The sequence below is a fragment of the Lepidochelys kempii genome, chromosome 15, assembly GCF_965140265.1.
Source record: "Lepidochelys kempii isolate rLepKem1 chromosome 15, rLepKem1.hap2, whole genome shotgun sequence".
Lineage (NCBI taxonomy): Eukaryota > Metazoa > Chordata > Testudines > Cheloniidae > Lepidochelys > Lepidochelys kempii.
The window spans coordinates 15,763,718-15,785,147 of record NC_133270.1 but is presented as its reverse complement, the minus strand read 5'-3'; the positions used below and the strand labels follow the sequence as shown (position 1 = coordinate 15,785,147).

Genomic DNA, 21,430 nt, shown 5'->3' with positions numbered 1-21,430 from the left:
GCATGCCGTTCTGGTCGTCCCATCTTGAAAAAGTACTGCGAAGGGCAAAAGAAATGAGTTGGGGTATGGAATAGCTTTCATATGAAGAGAGATGAAGAAGACTGGGATTGTTCAACTTGGAAAGGAGGCGACTAAGGGGGAATATGATAAAGATCTACAAAATCATGAGTAGTGTGGAGAAAGTGAATAAGGAAGTGTTATTTACCCCTTCACATAACACAAGAACTAGGTGTCACTCAGTGAAATTAATAGTCAGTAGGTTTGAAGCAAACCAAATGAAGTCACCCTGTGGAACTCATTGCCAGGGGAAGTTGTGAAGGCCAAAAGTATAACTGGGTTCAAAAAATAATTAGATATGTTTATGGGGGATAGATCCATTAATGGTTATTAGACAAGATGCTCAGGGATGGAGCCCCTTGCTTTGGGTATCGCTAAACTTCTGTCTGCCAGAAGCTGGGACTGGACAACAGGAGATGGATCACTTGATCATTGCCCTGTACTGTTCATTCCCTCTGAAGCATCTAGCACAGTCCACTGTTAGAAGACCAGATACTGGGCTTGATGGACCATTACTCTGACCCAGTCTGGACATTCTTATGTAATGTCAGTACTGAGAGTGGTCCATTGAAGTAAATGGAAATGGTAGTAAAATTAAGCATGTGGATAAGTGTTTGCATGAGTGTAGCCGCAATATAAAGTTAACTTTTGATCAGTGTACATTAAAAATATTTACTTTCATCTTGAAACGGTTAATGACTGAGCAAACATCCTCTAAATGAAAGATCACCTTGATCAGAAAGAAAGTGAAAGTATTATCATTTGAGATACTTGGCTTGATTTCCTTTTAAAAAGTTCTGCTAGGTTAGTATTACAAATGTAGCTTTTACAACCTAAATATAATTTTAAGACCTTGATCCTGCAAACACTGAGGCATGTGAATAATCCCAGTGAGTTTAACAGGACTACTCACATGTGTCAGTGTTTGTCGGATAGGAGGCATAAATTTTTTCTGCTGTATATATCAGAAATGTTAGATGACTATTTTTACCTTTTCCTCCCCACCATCAGAAGAGCTCTTTCCACAGCAGTTGCTGGGGAAGCAAGAGACCAGGAATCTCTTCTTCCTCTCTCTAATCGATCCATCAGCATGTCCTTTGGAGAATACTCTTCATCCCCCCCATACAACCTTGTGAGGGTTCTGCAGGGCTTTGTCCTTGATCCCTTTTTCTTTCTCTTCTTCCTTTACATTTTACCTCTGGGTAATCTTATCCACAAAAACAAATTCAACTACTATCTCTATGCTGACAACTCTCAGATCTACCCCTCTACTCCAGACTTGTCATCTTCTGTCCAAACTAAAATCTCAGCCTGTTTCTCTAACATCTCCTTGTGGATGTCTTGCTGTCAGCTCAAATTCAACATGCATAAAACAGAGCTCATAATCTCCGTCCTCCTCCAGTCCCTACTTTTGTTCAATTTAGGCATACAATTTATGACCTCTTCAAGCCACCTCACTGAATTTAAATACGTAATGTAAATATTTGAATAGATTTGTGAGTCTTATTGGATGTTATAAATTAAAAGGGTTGGAGAGAAACAAAATTAATGTAAACTCACCCATATTATGGTACAAGCTCACAGAGGATGTTGACAACTTTAAATTTCACTTATTTGTGCCTCAAGCTAACCAATAAGCAAATAAAAAGATGCCCATTTAAAGTTTATCAACAAAAAAGACATGTATGTTTGCAAACAATTTAGTGTATTTTCTTCAGCTGTGGTGGCTGTAATTTAAATTCCCTTAAGTTCAGGGCAAACTAAAATCTATTTGATAAGATTTTCCAAGTTCCTTTTGACTTTTGAAGTTTCTAAGTTGTATTGTCGTGTTTTGGACTCCTTATCCTTTGAGAAAAATCCTTAGGAAAGATCTTTTATTTAAGCCTAGTCTGGCTCTTAACACCATGTGATTTTGGGACTTTGATTGTTTAAACTGTTTGTTAGAGATCATTGTAACTGTATAAAAAATATCCTGGAACTTAGTCTATCAAATTTAAATATTCCCCTGTGTTAATATGTCCCTGGTGTTTTGGTTTGTTGCTTAATTAATGGAGAAGACTTGAATTTCCCACCAGTTACTTGAGTTTCTGGCAAAAGGAAAAACATTCATCCACTTGCAAACAGGAACTTTACCTTTTGACTCATTCCAACAGGATATAACAAAATAATTCAGAGAGAATTCAGGAAGAAAGCAGTTACTATCAAATCTAATAATGGCTCTTTTTTTGTGTAATTTTGACAAAATGATACAAGATGAATGTCATACCTGTGGTTTGTAAACTGTTCACAAATACAGTGAAGCAGTTCTTAAATGCTTTTTCTTTGTTTCATGGTGCCCACTAAAGTGAGTAATAACTTTAACAGACAAAAGAAATAGAGCATGGTGATGGTAACAACTCTGTCTTGCTGAGTTTCCTTCCTGTACTACATTTATACTTTTTTCTTTTTTTTTAATCATTTTACATCTGTAACTTCATAATACTGGAAGCAGATGTACTTCTTGAAATGCTTGGAAAACTGAAGATAGAGAATCTGATGATTGTTGAAGTGTTCCATATTTTAAGGGATAGAGAAGAACCAAGTGTACTGGGTCTAACTCATCAGAACAGAGATAAGACGCCATTATCTAAAAGCGATCTCTGTTTGGTAAAGGAATTAATGTACATTCACAGTGTGCAATTTTAGTACTGATTTTATCCAGTTTCATCAAAGAATAACATAGTAACAGTCTGGCAGTTGTGAGCATGCATAGCCCTGGAACTGTGCTACTGAGCTGATAAGGAAAATCTCTCTATAATGCTTCAGAAATACAGCACTTGCTCGTGCTGACCCTGAACCTCTAGTTTTGGAGTTCCGAAGGTGCACGTTTGTTTTGTCGAACTGTACTTGTGCATATGACTATCCAACTAAAATCTTAGCAGTAATTTCATATCGTGCCAATTAAAATCTGTAATAAATTATAACTTTAATGTGTTTCTTTTTTAAACTTGCCAAAATGATGGCTCCTTACTGAAGATTAGCCATAGTTCATATTTAAAGGTCAGCCTTTTTTTGAGTACTATTTATTTAGGAAGTATTGAGAGGTTTACAATTCTTTGCCATGTAAAAAGATGGCAAAATAATAATCATTACAACAGTGAGCTCTTTTTTAATGATACATTATACAGGAGTATAGTAAGCAGATTTCTCCGATTAACAAAGTGTTACCATCTTACAGAGTGAGCATCATTACAACACCAAAGGCATGTTGGGTCTAATGATTTCATTAAATTAAATGAAATCTCTTATTACACATATTTAACAGACCAGGCATGTCTATTAAATGGTAATATTAAAAATATTGGGCAGGTGTGCTAGTTTTATTTTATTTTTATTTTTGCAAGTGAATGTACTTTAAGTCTTGAATGTAAAAGGGAACTAAACATCTAAGTATCTATTTGTCTTCATAACTGGTGTGTGAATTTTTCTGTACCCACAGCCTCTCATATTTTTTGAACCATTTTTCCACAGTAAATTCAACCATTTTGTAAGGGATTATTTTGGGAAAAAAATTGGAACAGCTTTTCCAAGTTAAAAGGGGTATATTTCTTCCACATCTCACTGGCCTAACTCAGAGCTGAATGAATTCTTCTGAAATGTTCCAAAAAATTCACCTATTGGTCTGAGTTTAAGTATTTGTTGTTTTGGTTCAAATAAGTGAAAAGGGAGATTTAGAATGCAAGTGGCTTTGCAGCCGCTGTATAATGCTTGCTGCTGCAGACTCTGTATGGCATTCATAACTGACTTTTTTATGTATATTTAATACTCTTCAATTACCAAACATAGTCCAGTTGGTTAAGAAAGTGGCAGGTGACTAAACAACTCTATGAAGCTCTGAGGTGGCCTATGCTGCGAGGAGCACTCACTTTTTCATGGTTCACTGAAGTACAAAAAACATACATGTCAGGAAGAACGTTCCTCACTGAGTCTTTGTGATAGGAGCTGCTTAGTCCCTATGGCCACTCCAGAATCCATAGTAGTGCTTATGTGGATCTTTAAAGGGGCTGCTAGGACTGCCATGCAAAAAATTGAGAGTTGTGTCCAGACCTGATGTGACACTCATGCATTTTTCATGTGTGTTATGCATTCCTGGTGAGGCGTCATAAATTTGTGTGTGAGTACGAGAAACTACGATTTTTGGATTTAAAAATAATGAGCTTCTACCACTTGAGCTAAAACACCATGCACATTAGCAGGGAGGCAGCCGAAGACTTATAAACCTTTATATGTGGTCTAGACTAGAGAGGGACAAAGACCCACCATGTTAGCATGGATTAAATAGCACATAATTTGGACCCTTCCCTCCAAAAGGTAGCATGGCAAAATGGATGAAACTGGGTTTCTCATATTAAAGAATTGGGTTTTATTTCCAGTTCTGCTTGCAGTGGCCTTGTCCAATCTCTGTTATCTTACCTGTAAAATGGGTGAATAATAGCGGACTCCCTAAAGTAAGTGACTGAGGCCTTGGTTAATAAGGGCTATGAAGTGCATACAAATATTGAGAACAGTCCATAGAAGAGCTGGAATTAGAACCGATGGACTCTAGGCTTGTAGTCAATGCACCTTCCCTTATGCTATGGGGCAGTGTATGAGGGAAGGACACTCACAGCAGCTACTAGTCCAGAAATTGTTTCCCGCAGATCCTTGTCAAGATGCAGAAATGAGGTTTCAATGGAAACTGTTCTTAGTCACCTAATAGGACCTGCCCCCATGTTCCTCTTCCATGCTGATGGAACGATGAGAAGAACATACAAAGCTGAATTAGGGCATCAGCTGGAAGCTCAAGCTGAAAGAATCCATGAGCTAAGAGCATGCAACAAAGAAACCATGGCATACGTCAGAGATACCATGGCTGTCATAAAATAACAGCTGGCAACAAATTCCACACTTTTAGAGAATTGGCTGCGGAGTACCTGAGGCAGGTCCTAAAAGGATTTGACAAAGTTAATTCTATAAACCAAGTCTTTGACGCAGATGTGATGAGAGTAACTCTGTGAAAACTGTAGAAAGATAGCATGGGACAGGATCTAAGGTCGGATGCAAGAAACACCAGGTGATTGGTGGATGCCCTGTGCCTCCATGGAAAAAGTTTCTAAATGTAGCGTCTAACCAATAGTCACTTGTAAAATTCCTCTGTGAATATATGGTTAAAAATGAACCTGAGAGTGTATTAGCACACCCAACACAAACACTTCTCCTTACTGGATGCTTTTCCAAAGGTGAAGTAGCAAAGTCCATCACCAGTAGAGGAGTTGAAGAAGCCCAAGACTGGTACAATATTCAAGAGGAAACGGACACAACGATGCTTCTGCATGCTGCATGTGCCAACACGGCTTTTGGGTGTCTTGGTGTTGAAGGGACCACAGTCATTAGGTCACCTGCGACAGATGTTTTGGTCCTTGCTGTTCACCACTTTCCAAAAATTGACCACACAGATAAAGTGGATTGAAGCAGGCACCACTACCAGCACAATTGACAAGCATCTCTTCATACCTGTGCCTGCAATTTGTGACACGTTTGCTCCTGACTTCTGTAACGTCCTTCCTGCTGTACACGCATTAACTACTCCTGGGGGAATTCTGCACCAAAAATATCAAAATTCTGCAAAATTCTGCATATTTTGTCAAAATAACACAATATAATCACACCAGTTTCAATTATTTTGGTAATTTATTTCAAAATACCTGTCAACAAGTTTGTAACAATACAGACAACAAAAAAGATTCAGGAAATGTTTTTTAACAAATAGATTCCTTACTAGGCATATTAATACAGAACTTGAGTAATAATTCATTTAAACTGCAATACAGAAACTTATTTCCCGCACTCCTCAGAAGCAATGCAAAGGCTTGGAGGAGTCAGGGGTAACAAGGAGCTGAGGGAGAGGGAAGTAATTGCTGGGAGGGAGCTGGGAGGTTGTTAGATGTGGGTGGGAGTAGTATGGAACAGGGTTTTTTTTGCGGGGGCGAGGGGATTTTTAGCCAGTTGGAGAGTCTCCCCCATGCAGACCCTGGCTGACCTCTAGCCTCTCCCAATCAGTCAGGCACATCTGCTCTGCCTAGTGTGTCCCTGCACCCCCACTCCCATTCAACCCCTGCTCCAGTCTGTCCCCGCCCACACTAGCCCATCTGAGCCCCCGTCTATATGACTCCCCAGCAGCCCTGTGTGCCCTGTTCTGTCTGCCCCTCTCCCCATATCCCATGCTTCCTCACCTAGCCCCGCAGGCAGGGTGCTGTGAAGAACGCAGCCTCAGCTCTCCCCCTTTTGGCTGCTGACCACTATGTCCAGTGAGCGGTGAGCTGGTTGCTTCTGTTCTGGTGCAACAGCAGTGGTTGGTGGTGGTGTCTGCTTCTTGCCTATCTGCCTGTGTAAATTCCAAAAACACTAGAACTTGATCAAATAAACTCATCTTTCCATAAATCAAACCTGACTTTGGAAAGTGTGTTAGCACTTATTCGGAGGCTGGATGCCTCTAAACCTTGCTAATGAGCTTCACAGCCTTTTGCCTGTAGGTAACCAATCTGAAGCCAGCTAACTCGGGAACAACTTTTAATTTGTACTAACTAATGGATGTTTGGTTCCTGTATGAGATTCATGGGTCTCCATTCCATTTCCCACATCACAAACTCGTTGTCGTGCTTTGTAGTAACTGGCAGACTCAGCAGAGAAGCCAACAGTAAATGGGCTGTGGAGACTGAACTACTCCTATTGGTCACTGAGGAAGTTCTCCTCCAAACCAGAGATGAGCCTGCTGTTACTTTGTAGATAAACTGATGACTTCATACACCATTGCTGATTTTCACCAGAAAGAAATTCACACCATTTTTAAGTTTAGATATATGCAGATAGCTCATTAAATAATTTGCATAAACATCACACATGAAGCTGCGTGGAACTTGGCAGCAAAACTGTACCTGAACACACAAACTGGCTGCTATTGCTTAAGAAACCCTGCTTCTAAGGATAAAGCAGAAATTGGCAACATTAAGATAGCTTAAGTAGCAGCAAAGGGGACAGGGGAAGGAAAAGGAGAGAATTGTATCCTGTTTCCTCCATTTTTAAAAAGTGCTTAGTTCAAACTATTGTCCTTTGTGTTTGAAAAAATTACCTTTCACGGGCAATAGTGTCCCCAGGCTGCAGCTTGACTTTGTATCCCACAACTGGTCACTCTGCAGGTTGATAGTTTTTCATGATAAACCATTTCTCTGCTCATGCATACTCTCACATATATACTCCTCAGGAGAAACACATTTTATCTGGTAATTTTATGTAGCACAATATAAAATATATTGATGCCAGTAATTTCAGCAAAGGAAGAGGTATAACAGCTTATTTCACAATTGTAGATATTATAATTATGCACCAGAATGCCTAACATATTCATTTTATCTAAACGAGGAGGCAACACAACTGCCAATCAAAAAAACTTTTCAATGTCTGCTTTGACTGTAACTCTACTTTTCTTATCATGTGTCCATCCTTTGTTTGGGGGCGTGTTGGGGGCAGGGGATGGAGGTTTGAGAGGCAAGCGAAGTGTTGCTGACAATTCGTTTAATAGAATAGGAACTTGTAAACCTGAGAGAGTTGCATCAATTTAGCTTAATCAGTTTTTAAACTTGGTTAGTTAAACGGGTACAAACCCCTTTAACTGAAATAAGCATTCAGTGGTTTGCACCCGTTTAACTAACACCTTAAGTTAAACCTTTGCAACTTTCTCATGTGGTCACGGTCTAAATAGTTTAGTCTCCTAGTTCTCTAATCTTAGAGCCTTGAAGATCCGTTTTTTGTTTAATTTTTTTACAGACGTTTGTTTGCTGCCTTTGCTTCCCAGAATATATGGGTTATCTCTGAAACTTATGTGAAGTTTGGCAGAGTAAAGGACAGATGCAGCACGCCCCTCTGAAGAAGAGCCACAGTTTTTAAAGTACAGCTCATGTGTTTTATGGGACTTGGATCTGGAAAGAATGCAAGTTGGGTGCCATCCTACTGTACTTCAGCTTCGCTGCCTGTAGGATGTTACTGGGATCATGTCAGCATTTCAATAAGAATAAAATAAATAATTAAAAAAAAATTACCCTGAAACAAATCATCATAAACAAACACAAATAAACAGCCCTACCCCAAGCAACGTGTTTACCCCAACAACAGAAATATCAGAAACTTCACAAAACCCACTGTGGGCTCTGCTGTTGCTGTCATTTTTTATGTGAAAGGCACTCAAATACTATGGTGTCGGGTAATAACTCAAATACCTTAGACAGATAAGTCAAGTCCCTCTAGTTTTCCGTTTTGTGTTTTTACATATCATGAAGATACAGTATAACCATTTCACCAATATGGGAAACTGCTCAGATGTCCAAATCTAATACTCTTGGTTAGCGTTTACAGAGTGGTTATGACATAATTGCCCTCCTTTCCACTGGGATGCTGATGATTTTGACATGTGGCAACATTTTTAGTTTTTAAAAAAGTTCAGACATCTTTCAGTTGCTGTATGAAGTTTTGTTTGACTATATAAATCCTTTGTTACTCTTGTTTGTTTTTGTTGAATTTTGCTGCTTGAATTTCCACTTCCTATTCAGCTTCCTCCAGCTAATCCTTGTTGGTTTCATTGGCCTCATGGGAGGCTGCAAGTTAAAAAACGTTCTCTGCAAAGGTGATTAGAACTGTTTGATAGTATGGTGGAGGAGGGTGGTTTAGTGCTTACAGCAGGGATGCAGGCAGAGCAGTGCCGACTGGGAGCTGTTGGTTTCCCAAATTCTGTTTCCAGCTCTGCCAGTGATTTGGGCGACCTTGGGAGAGGATACAAAAACTAGGATTATTGTCTTTGAAAGTAGATGTGTTAGGGTACCTTAACTGAAGTATTTAAGATTGAATTGGTTAGTTCCTAATCTTCTGTATCCTAATGGTGTGCTTTGTTATTGTGGTGATAGAAGCCATATAAATAACTTGATAAGCCTCTGGGTGTTACAGGATTGTATATATTTAAAGCAGGATTTAAATTGAACTAAGTCATATGAACAATAATATTTGTTGTTAAACAAGCTGAAATAGGGGGAAATCAAATCTCTTGCTTCAGGTCATCAGTTTGATAGGAGTCAGAAAGAAGTTATTTCCCAAGCTTTACGTAAGTGGCCAGGTGCATTGTGAAGGAGGTTATCTTCCTTTGAAGCATTATGCTACTGCGGAGGCAGGATATGATATGTTCTGGCATGAGAAATCCTATATTCCTATGAGGTTTTTAATCTGGGTAAGCTGTAGTTCGTTATGATTTGGATGTTTTATACTTTCTAGTCATCTGTATTTGTTATATGCTGATTAGAACTTTTAGAAGAAGAAAATTGCTACTTGACTAAACAGAACATTTGAGATTTAATTGGCAGTACTGTATTCTCAGGAACATGGGTCCATCTCAGTGTGTGTGTTTTTCTTTCTCTGTGTCCAGGAAAGCCAATATTTTCAGTTGATATTCACCCAGATGGGACCAAGTTTGCAACTGGAGGACAAGGTATGTTTGCACACTAATGGACGAAGGAGTTCTGGGCCATAATAATCTCATGCCCTCACCACATTTTTCTCATTTTATCCATTTCTTTTAAGCTCATCATTTAGGAAAATTATCTATTCCCTGGAGATATAAGACCCTGAACATGCATATGTAAAAATGCTGCAGTGGATAAACTAGACTTTTACGCTTACGGTGGCAAGTTCATGCTTACTGACGTGGCCATATGCTTGTTCTCTTGGACATCAGTGGAGAATAGCAGTTGTAGTAATTGTATTGTGTCCATTGTTCCCTCTAAGCTGTGCGCGCGCGCACACGGATCCTAAACCCCGCACACACGGCGAAACACCGTGCACACAAAAATTTGCACAGAAGCACAACAGTTTGCACAGAAGAAATTTTTGTTTTTGTACACATGGCCTGTCAAAAATTAGAGGGAACATTGATTGTGTCTGCTGCTACTAATATTGGTATTTAATTTCCCAAAATTACTTGCCAGAAATCTTGTTTAGACAGAGGTAAAACATGCAGTTTGGCCTTTTATATTGATAGCTGGTGGAAATTGGGATTAAACGTTTTAATAAAATTATATATATATATGTACACAACATAAATATTTTGTATATTAATATACACAAATATAATTTAGTAGTGTTAGGGTTCAGTTTCAATTATTGAGTAATAAAACCTCAGGTAACTTGGCTCAATTAGAGTTTATTAATCAAAGATAGATCAGCACAATACACAAAGGCAAGGGTTAATATCTCATAAGTCTGGATAGAAGCTCCACAGAGTCTTCAAACCTGCTCTGAAATCATGGGCTGACTTCTGCTTTATTTATATCCCAGAGGGTTATGACTTTCACAATGTTACCTAAGACTTACTCACCAGTTCTTGTCAGTTTTGAACACAGTTTTCCAGAAGTCACCAAAACTTATAGCATCTTATACTAGCTATACCTGGGTACAGGATGCATGCTGGGTAGGTATCAATAAGAGTTGATTTGTAATTTTTAATCAACAAGAGTTCATTTTAATCACTCTGATATATTTCCATACTACCTATCCTTAGCATTCTGTACCTTAGCACATTTTGTCCCTACAGTACCAAGAAGAGGCTTGGCTTAAGTACAAAGGATGCTGGAAGTATGGATCGTACATTTTGTCTTAGCATAATTATACAGGCTTTTGAGAAAAGCTTAACATTAATACCCTTCATAGTTATGCAAAACATTAATACAATATATGATATTAAGTATACTTTTGGTGTTCTGTATAAAACTGATATTGTATATAATACTGGCTAACAATAGTTTAAATGCCCCCTTTCCTTGAACTTAAATTTAATTTTTGTGTACATGACAAATCACAGTCAAAATATTACTTTTATATACAGTATGACTTTTACTATTTCTGAAAAATTACATGTGATCATCTTAATAGCTTTGTGGTAAATGAAAGAAAAGCACAGTTTGAATACCAGCAAATGAATATGAACTCTAAAAGTATATCTTTGTGTTAAAGATTTTTAGGGCACCTATTGCTGCAGTATCAGAGAGCCAGTATTTTCTATGAAATTGAAAACAAGTTCAGACAAATTTTTGTTCTCTATAAAATATTGATTTCTTCTTTGTCTTCAGGACAGGATTCTGGGAAGGTGGTGATCTGGAGTATGGCTCCCGTCCTCAAAGAGGAAGATGAAAAGAATGAAAATATTCCCAAGATGCTTTGTCAGATGGACAATCACTTAGGTAACATAGAAGCATTCTCTGTAGACTTTGAGCCTTGGCAAATTACCTGTTAGTACGTCTGTCTTTAATGAAAAAATATAAGTCTCTGTTCAGCAGTAAAGAATATGTGATGTTCTGCAGAGGGTCTCAGACCTCAGCTACATACCTTTTTTAGATGTTCAGCAGAAAACCTTGTCAAGCTATAGAATATGTTTTGGACAGTTCTTCAGATACATCTGGAGATCCCTTGCATATAAGTCTCTTCCATCTAATTTGGTGGGGCCAAAAAATAACTTGTAGATCATTTTTGAAAACCAGTTGGATTATAGAGAAGGGCAGGAGAAGGAATTAAGATAGAAGAGATGCCAAATAAAATATATTGATTATAGTCTTAAAATATATTGTACCATGCATGCAAAATGTTTGAAATGAGCTCATCTGAATAATATGCTCCTTGATTTTCTTGAAAATATAGTGTTTCCAGGTTGCATGTGTAATTTAATCCAATTTCATTTATCACAAACAATTTCCTTAGTCAGACAACTGCTACTTTTTCCCCTTTAAACCATATTTTTGTTAAATGTTTTTTAGACAGAATAGGTTGTTGTTGAAACTTAGATAAGTTATTCATCTGGTATTGAAAGATAAGTGCCGATCCATTTATCTGAAGCAGATAAAGTAACTGCTTTGAGTGGAGTGAGCATATTTAGCAAATTCCAAGCATCTACTGCCAAACTCTGCTTAAAATGAAATCTGCTCTCATTATGGAACCATGGGGTTTTTTTTGGCTTTTCATCTTATAAACTTTTTTTTTTTTTTTTTCATTTTCCAGCCTGTGTGAACTGTGTGCGGTGGTCAAACAATGGGGTTTATTTGGCTTCAGGGGGCGATGACAAACTGATCATGGTGTGGAAACGAGCTGCGTAAGCATGTTTTTCCTTTTCAACTTGTATTTTAATTTTAACAGTTATCTCTGTCTATTTTCACAAAATTTCCCCCAGTGCTAAGTCTTAAGTCTTAAGTCCTTGCCTTAAGAGCATGCAGGGAGGAAGTCACAGTTGCAGATCAGTAACATTGGAAGTTTGTTCTGATAACCTGTGTCTTGAACAGTAGTCTGTTTCCATTAGTGTGTTCTCTTTTCTGGGTAGGAGGTGAGCCATTTTCTCCCTGGGTTTGGAGACAGCTTCACTATTATACTCTTCAAAGAGATATTTTACGTTTTAGCATTATCAACTTGCTTTAGGAAGCATAGTAGTATAGAGTATATTTATGTAGCTTTTAAAGGTATTATCAGTTTCACTTTCATATAAAACAATATTGCTATTTTCGTGTCATTCTCCATTGTGATAATATCTGAGCAGAAAGTAGACTTGTACAGCTATACTATATTCTAAAACAAACAGTTAATGAGTAACTTGTTGAGGTGGTTTCTGTGAATAACTCTTCTGGTCCTTTTTTAACTAGGTACATTGGACCTAGCACTGTGTTTGGTTCCAGTAGTAAACTTGCTAATGTAGAACAGTGGAGATGTGTTTCAATTCTCAGAAGCCATTCAGGGGGTAAGTGAAAAGGTGTAGAATAAATCTGAATAGAGTATATTGAAAAATATTTTGTATACATTAACATGGTATTTTTCTTTTTCACAATATAATCAGTTGGTCATAGAACTCCTCACTACACAGCAGATCACTAACTATTAAAACTGGTTATGAGGAAATAGCATCACGTGTCAGGAGCCTTAAAAGGGGGGAGAAGAAGATGGCTTTTATTTAAGGGAGGCAATGTGTCTAATGGCTAGAACAGGGGACTGGGTGTCAGGATTCCTGGATGCTGTTCCTGACTTTACCATTGTGCTCTGTGATGATGAGCACATAACTTAACTTCTGCAAGGCTGTGTGCTCAACTGTAAAATGTGGATAATACTTTTTTATTGTTAGTATTATCTTAAACAGTGTCTTCTGTTTACTATCTTATTATAGTGGAATGATGTTATTTTGACATGAATTATAAAAAGTTGGTTATAAAAAATGACAAGCATGTGTTAATTTTGTAGTTGTCCGAAGGGGCTGTGTGGTTTCCATCAGTGTTTCACAGTGGACTGTGGTAGTGAGATATTTTTTTCCATCTGGGTTGGAATAATATTGTGTTGTGGTATCTCCTGCTGCTGCTTCACTAAGTGCAAATCAAGTCTTTTGGACAGAGGAGATTCTGGTTCCTGTAAACACCTTGGCCATCATGTTTCTACAGCTCTCTATCTTAGGTACTTATACAGCCCCCCATTAAGCCATACAACTGCAAGTGCCTCCCAATCTTTAATGTACTGATCCTCACAACACCCTTGTGAGGTAGGGACGTGCTATAATTTCAATTTTTAATAGATGGGGAACTGAGGCAGAGAGGATGTGACTTGCCCAGGGTCACACAGGAAGTCTGGTGGAGTAGGGACTGGAACCCAGATCTTCCAAATCCTGGGCTAATGCCCTAACCACTGGACTATTCTTCCTGTCTGCATAAAAGCTTTGGAGTAGAAGCAGAAAAACTTGCAAGTAATGAATGTCTGTAATTAGTTTCCCTAAGATTTTAGAGCAGGGTGCACAAGCTATCAAATAGAGGTCTTGATAACTAGTCCTGTGCCTTAACCACAAGACCACCTTTCCTCCCCTTCAGTATGTTGTGACCAATTTTGAAATAATAAAAAATACAACTTTGTCTTTAAAGGATTTGGAGGCTTTTAGTGAAATATGGGGGAAAGGAGATATAACTGTTCTAGGGCTACCAGCCTTTAGTGTTCTTGTGGATATGCTAGCAGCCCAGCTGGGACACACTAACAGTATGTAGAAGGATCTCAGCATCCATGGCACACCGCATGGGTTGCAACCTGGCACATTTTCTTAGATGGCAGTAAAGCTGCTTCTAAGTCTCTATTTTCCTTTTGGGTCCCATATTAAAGATGACACAAAGATTAGAGGAAACTGGAAAAACCGAATTTCAATAAAGGAAAATCACCAGAATGGGAAATCTTATTATGGCTGAATTTATAATCTGATTCTGTATTTATTGCTTTTTGTCAAAAGCAAAATAAAAAGGTATTTATCAACTGCCAGATGGTAACAGAGCTACATATAATATAACTTGATTGTGCTTATTTAAATGATCTGTCCTAAAGTTAAAAAATAAGCCTTGACTAAAGAATACCTTGAGGGGAATGGAACAATAAAAAATGGTTCTGCAGGTGAAATAGCTTATGGTTTTTATTAACCATCTTGTAATCGGATATTAAATATGGAAATAATATAAATAGTTTGTTGTGATATAAGGGAATATTAGTTTGTGACTTAGCACAGCTCCTTCTGCGTGTGGCTCAGTCAAAGGAAGGCTTCCTTTTCACTCCCTTGGTTCATTTGCTTTATATGGACCATAGTGGTGGTAGTTTTACTTTTGAGTCTCAAATTAGATAGTGTTCATGTAACATGCATAGCAAGTACATCTCTGAAACGGGCTGCACTAATTGGTGAAATCAGTTAAATCTATTTGGCCATCAATTTGCAGCTCCAGTGCAATTTTTCATATAGATAGAGGACTTTTTTTTTAATAGATGTCATGGATGTGGCATGGTCTCCTCATGATGCCTGGCTGGCCTCCTGCAGTGTGGATAACACCGTTGTCATCTGGAATGCTGTCAAATTCCCAGGTGGGAACTTTTTTAATTCAGATATGTATATACAAATATAATTATCAGTGACAAAAACTAACTGCTTTTTGTGTCAGTGTCTTTCATTGACTATGAACAGATAGGGTGTATTTTAGAGCAGGCATCCTGCCCTTACTATAGTGACTAATACCTTGGAATCTGCTCAGCTGTTGAAAATCAGAAGTGGATCACACCACCACTATAAAGAGCAGTTATGTTCAGATTGTGCTGTTGATTTTACATAAACATCACCGTTACTAGTATTTTCCCTTTTGGCTTGTTTTTAAAACATATATATATATCTTTCAAATCCTGAAGATGTTCTAAGAATTCCTTCTTTTCCTATTTTCTGCTTTTGTGCCTGTTCCACATAGCAGCTACCATCTTTGGAAGCCCATCAAAGCCTCACTTTTAAATGGCTAGAAGAGTTGACCTGAGGTGATACCCTCCCAAGCTAAAAATGCTGTTATACAGTGCTCCCAGCCTCCCCTTAAACAATCTGAGAGGCAAGAGATCAGGAGTGGCAGTTGAACACTGTCCAACAGGGTGGTATAGATATCATTGTCCCTAGGTTAGTGGGCCTGTCAGGCTTAAACAGTATTTAATATGTAACCTGGACATAGATCATGTACACAAATGCACCACGTTGAAGCTGTTGTGATGGTTAGTGAGAACAGAGGGAGGAATAAGTGCATATTTTAACTAGGTTCCAATTAAACTGCTGTTTACTTTCCAGTGCTTGACAAAAGTTTCATAATAAACTGGTCTTTGCTGGTCTGGATCTCTTGCACAATGACTTGCATTCATTATGCTGTCAGAATACCCTTTTTGTTTCTTGCTTCATTTGTACAAGAAGCTTAATTTGAACATAGGTTGAGCTTGATTGGTACATTGGTGTTTGACCATCCAACAAAAATGTCAGGCTGCATTTAATATGGTGCTTCAGAAGGACCCTAGAAATCTCCACTAGACTTTTTGTCTATAATTAAATAACCTTTTTAAGGGAATGGTAGCATCCAAGTGTTATCTCTTAACTTTTTGCTGTACGCAGAAATTCTTGCCACTCTGAAGGGACACTCTGGCTTGGTGAAGGGATTGACCTGGGATCCTGTTGGGAAATATATAGCCTCTCAGGCTGATGATCGAAGCTTGAAGGTGTGGCGGACCATGGACTGGCAGTTAGAAACCAGCATCACAAAACCATTTGATGAGGTATCTGTCGTGTGTTAAGGAGCACGTAGTGAACAAATTAAAAAACAGTTATAATACTTCTGCTCTTCAAAGCCCTGTACAAATATTAGCTAATGAAACAGGACTGAAATGCTTACAGTGTGGTTTGTGCCTACTCTTATCCCACCTGGAGTTCCCAACTGTACAAGCAGAGCTGGCACTAGGCCTAAGAAGACTAAGCAATTGCTTAGGACCCTGAGCAGCTCAAGGGGCCCCCCTATTTGTTTTTTATTTTGTGGTGTGTATATGCGTGTGTGTGCGTGCATGCAAAAATATTCCTGCATATGGCCCCCAATGGGCTAGTACCACCTATGTGTACAAGTTAGCTCTCTGCTTCTCCTGTGACTTTCTGCCCAAAAAGGGGGTTTCAACTATTTGTGAACATGAAATAACTGAGTTCAGACCATATCAACAAACCTTTGTGAATAGTGTGTCTTAACCCAAATGATTGCTTCTGCCCTCCCATATCCCTGTAAAGAGGCACATTATGCCACAGCTGCAAGGGCTGGATAGAGCTGCCTGTGGAGCATATCAATCCTGCTCCCCTGTTTGCAGCAGGTATCTTCCCTCTGGCAGGATACCTTCCCTCTGCCCATATAGGAGTAGATAAATAAACAAACAAAACTTAGTCTTTGTGTTTGTTAAAGTCCTAGCTTTGAAGAGCAATATTTGCACCTTACCAGCACTAAGCGTTTTATAATATGATTGCCAAGGGCATTGTGTTGTGGCTTGGTGTGTTGTTTTAGGGGTTGGAGGGTGGGAAGTGTCTCCAGGCAATTGAGATAAAGCCAACAATAGGTGGGGGTGCTGTTTCCCAGTTTTTCATTGCACTGATGCCTTTGTAGTTTTAATTTTAATAGGGTTCACATGCAAAATACTGTAGTCTTAGCTTTATCAAATATTTTTGAAGATTAATCACAGTCAGTGATCTGCCAGGTGCTAATAGCTTTATGAATTGCAGACCTAGTAAGTTTGTCTATCATCCTCTGAGCAGGATGCAAATGTAGTACAGTGACTTTGACTAGACTTGCATATCTGCTGTAAAAACATGAAGGCAAGTACCAAAATCTGTTTTGTTTGCCTGGTTACTTTACTTTGGCTAGGAAGGCAATCAGACCTCTCCGGGTCTGGGGCTAATGAGTAGATTGTTTTGCAGTAAGTTTGTAGTGATGTGGCTAGCAATGTTCTTCATAGTCACTCATTTGCATTCAGCCATTTAGAGTCTGTGAGGTAGTGGGTTGGCAAACTTGGGTCTCATAATTTGCAACTGATGTGTTGCAGCCATGTCACTAACCAGGATGATGAATATTTGGTGTACAGGTTTCAGAGTAACAGCCGTGTTAGTCTGTATTCGCAAAAAGAAAAGGAGTACTTGTGGCACCTTAGAGACTAACCAATTTATTAGAGCATAAGCTTTCGTGAGCTACAACAACTCTGACATCATAATCAAAAAGGCTGACAAAGGAGGTGCTGTTGTCATCATGAATAGGTCGGAATATGAACAAGAGGCTGCTCGGCAGCTCTCCAACACGAGTTTCTACAAGCCATTACCCTCTGATCCCACTGAGAGTTACCAAAAGCAACTACAGCATTTGCTCAAGAAACTTCCTGAAAAAGCACAAGATCAAATCCGCACAGACACACCCCTGGAACCCTGACCTGGGATATTCTATCTACTACCCAAGATCCATAAACCTGGAAATCCTGGGCACCCCATCATCTCAGGCATTGGCACCCTGACAGCAAGATTGTCTGGCTATGTAGACTCCCTCCTCAGGCCCTACGCTACCAGCACTCCCAGCTACCTTCGAGACACCACTGACTTCCTGAGGAAACTTCAATCCATCGGTGATCTTCCTGATAACACCATCCTGGCCACTATGGATATAGAAGCCCTCTACACCAACATTCCACACAAAGATGGACTACAAGCCGTCAAGAACACTATCCCCGATAATGTCACGGCTAACCTGGTGGCTGAACTTTGTGACTTTGTCCTTACCCATAACTACTTCACATTTGGGGACAATGTATACCTTCAGATCAGCGGCACTGCTATGGGTACCCGCATGGCCCCACAGTATGCCAACATTTTTATGGCTGATTTAGAACAACGCTTCCTCAGCTCTCGTCCCCTAAAGCCCCTACTCTACTTGCGCTATATTGATGACATCTTCATCATCTGGACCCATGGAAAAGAAGCCCTTGAGGAATTCCACCATGATTTCAACAGTTTCCATCCCACCACCAACCTCAGCCTGGTCCAGTCCACACAAGAGATCCACTTCCTGGACACTACAGTGCTAATAAACAATGGTCACATAAACACCACCCTATACCGGAAACCTACTGACCGCTATTCCTACCTGCATGCCTCCAGCTTTCACCCTGACCACACCACACGATCCATCGTCTACAGCCAAGCTCTGCGATACAACCGCATTTGCTCCAACCCCTCAGACAGAGACAAACACCTACAAGATCTCTGTCAAGCTTTCTTACAACTACAATACCCACCTGCAGAAGTAAAGAAACAGATTGATAGAGCCAGAAGAGTTTCCAGAAGTTACCTACTACAGGACAGGCCTAACAAAGAAAATAACAGAACGCCACTAGCCGTCACCTTCAGCCCCCAACTAAAACCCCTCCAACGCATTATTAAGGATCTACAACCTATCCTAAAGGATGACCCAACACTCTCACAAATCTTGGGAGACAGGCCAGTCCTTGCCTACAGACAGCCCCGCAACCTGAAGCAAATACTCACCAACAACCACATACCACACAACAGAACCACTAACCCAGGAACTTATCCTTGCAACAAAGCCCGTTGCCAATTGTGCCCACATATCTATTCAGGGGACACCATCACAGGGCCTAATAACATCAGCCACACTATCAGAGGCTCATTCACCTGCACATCCACCAATGTGATATATGCCATCATGTGCCAGCAATGCCCCTCTGCCATGTACATTGGTCAAACTGGACAGTCTCTACGTAAAAGAATAAATGGACACAAATCAGATGTCAAGAATTATAACATTCATAAACCAGTCGGAGAACACTTCAATCTCTCTGGTCACGCAATCACAGACATGAAGGTCGCTATCTTAAAACAAAAAAACTTCAAATCCAGACTCCAGCGAGAAACTGCTGAATTGGAATTCATTTGCAAATTGGATACTATTAATTTAGGCTTAAATAGAGACTTGGAGTGGCTAAGTCATTATGCAAGGTAGCCTGTTTCCTCTTGTTTTTTCCTACCCCACCCCCCCCAGATGTTCTGGTTTAACTTGGATTTTAACTTGAAGAGTGGTCAGTTTGGATGAGCTATTACCAGCAGGAGAGTGAGTTTGTGTGTGTATGGGGGTGGGGAGGATGTGAGAAAACCTGGATTTGTGCAGGAAATAGCCCAACTTGATTGTCATGCACATTGTGTAAAGAGTTGTCACTTTGGATGGGCTATCACCAGCAGGAGAGTGAATTTGTGTGGGGGGGGTGGAGGGTGAGAAAACCTGGATTTGTGCTGGAAATGGCCCACCTGATGATCACTTTAGATAAGCTATTACCAGCAGGACAGTGGGGTGGGAGGAGGTATTGGTTCATATTCTCTGTGTATATATAAAGTCTGCTGCAGTTTCCACGATATGCATCTGATGAAGTGAGCTGTAGCTCACGAAAGCTTATGCTCTAATAAATTGGTTAGTCTCTAAGGTGCCACAAGTACTCCTTTTCATTTGGTGTACAGTATTTTATAGAATTCTGCATTCTTGCAGAATATAAAGAATGGTATTTTCAGGTGTTCTTTCCATGTAAAAAATTGTCCTGGAGAGCCTCTTTTCAATATCAGTCATTCTCCTTTTTTGCATCTTTTCTGACAATAACCAGATACTCTTATTCACTTTCTAGCTCCTAGGTTACAGCTTCAGAACTTAGATTGGACCAACAATGTAGATAGGGATGAAGCTCTGAGAATTTAGTGTACTGAAATGTTACTGCTGAAATTGTGTTATACTCCTGAAAGAAACAAGAAATCACTCGTACAGTTTGTAAAATCTAACTTTCCTTTTTCTGCACCCTCAAAAGTTGTCATAAATGCCTCTGATCAATGAATCTAGACCCCTTTAAAGGCCTAATGTGTTTTTTTTCTTCTCAGTGTGGAGGGACAACACATGTTCTGCGTCTCAGCTGGTCGCCTGATGGACACTATCTGGTTTCTGCTCATGCCATGAATAATTCTGGACCTACTGCTCAGATCATTGAGAGAGATGGATGGAAAACCAACATGGATTTTGTAGGGCACCGCAAGGCAGTGACAGTCGTGGTGAGTAAATTTAAAGGGTAACATCTCCTTAAAGTATAGCTTTGAGAAAATATGCTCTCTTGATATTTTATGTGCAACAGAGGGAAACAGCTGATATAGGTAGATGTAAATATGATAAAAGTTATTAATTGATACATGGATGTTTAAAAATCTGTCAGTTGAAGGTAAGTGTAGACTTTCACCTGTACAATTTTTTTATTTCATGGATTTGGAAGCAGGTCTGCTGACAGCAATTCTGGGCCCCAGGGCAGAACAGTCAATGGGCCCCCTAGAAAGGGATAGCATGGAGCAGGACCACATGCAGCGGCTGATGCACGCACAAGCCGCACGGATGCGGTCCACCTGACATTTGGGCAGTGCTGCGCCTGCGCTGGCTGGTGCCCAGTGAGCTGCCAGCTGTGCTCCTGGGCGCACTTTTCTGGCCAGGGCCGGATCAACCTTTTGTGGGCCTGGCACCAAACATATTTGTGAATTTGTGCTTCCCCTTGTTCATATCGGCTACTGAATTGTGACTCAATCACTATTTGGTCTCTTCCTCCCCTCCCTCTTGCTCCCTAGGGGAAGTAAGCTGCACAAGCACTTTTTCTGGTACAACTTACTTTCCCCAAACCTGCTGTCTTCCCTGTACCCCCCTTCCTCTCTCTCCATGTGCAGAATTGTAAGGTGATGCCTTTCTCATCTCTTACTTCTCACTGTGGGCACAATGTAGGCAGCTCACAACTGAGCTCTTAGAAAAGGGCTGCCCACATAAAGAAGTGGAACTTCTACACTCCCCACGTATCCTTTGCTGACTTCAGGTACAGCCTCGGACCCAATTCTATTAACATTTATTCTTATTAGTACAGTTGCTAG

At 39.7% G+C, this 21,430-nt stretch overlaps 1 protein-coding gene across 1 annotated transcript in view; it reads left to right on the top strand.

The window, feature by feature from the left end:
- HIRA (histone cell cycle regulator) overlaps nucleotides 1–21,430 on the top strand; it is a 63,874-nt gene that overhangs the window by 5,017 nt on the left and 37,427 nt on the right. Inside the window, exons 2-8 of the mRNA XM_073312713.1 lie at nucleotides 9,542–9,604; nucleotides 11,241–11,351; nucleotides 12,163–12,253; nucleotides 12,795–12,889; nucleotides 14,926–15,021; nucleotides 16,073–16,233; nucleotides 20,411–20,578. Of these exons, the coding sequence (XP_073168814.1) occupies nucleotides 9,542–9,604; nucleotides 11,241–11,351; nucleotides 12,163–12,253; nucleotides 12,795–12,889; nucleotides 14,926–15,021; nucleotides 16,073–16,233; nucleotides 20,411–20,578 (785 nt within the window). The remainder of the gene's footprint in view (nucleotides 1–9,541; nucleotides 9,605–11,240; nucleotides 11,352–12,162; nucleotides 12,254–12,794; nucleotides 12,890–14,925; nucleotides 15,022–16,072; nucleotides 16,234–20,410; nucleotides 20,579–21,430) is intronic.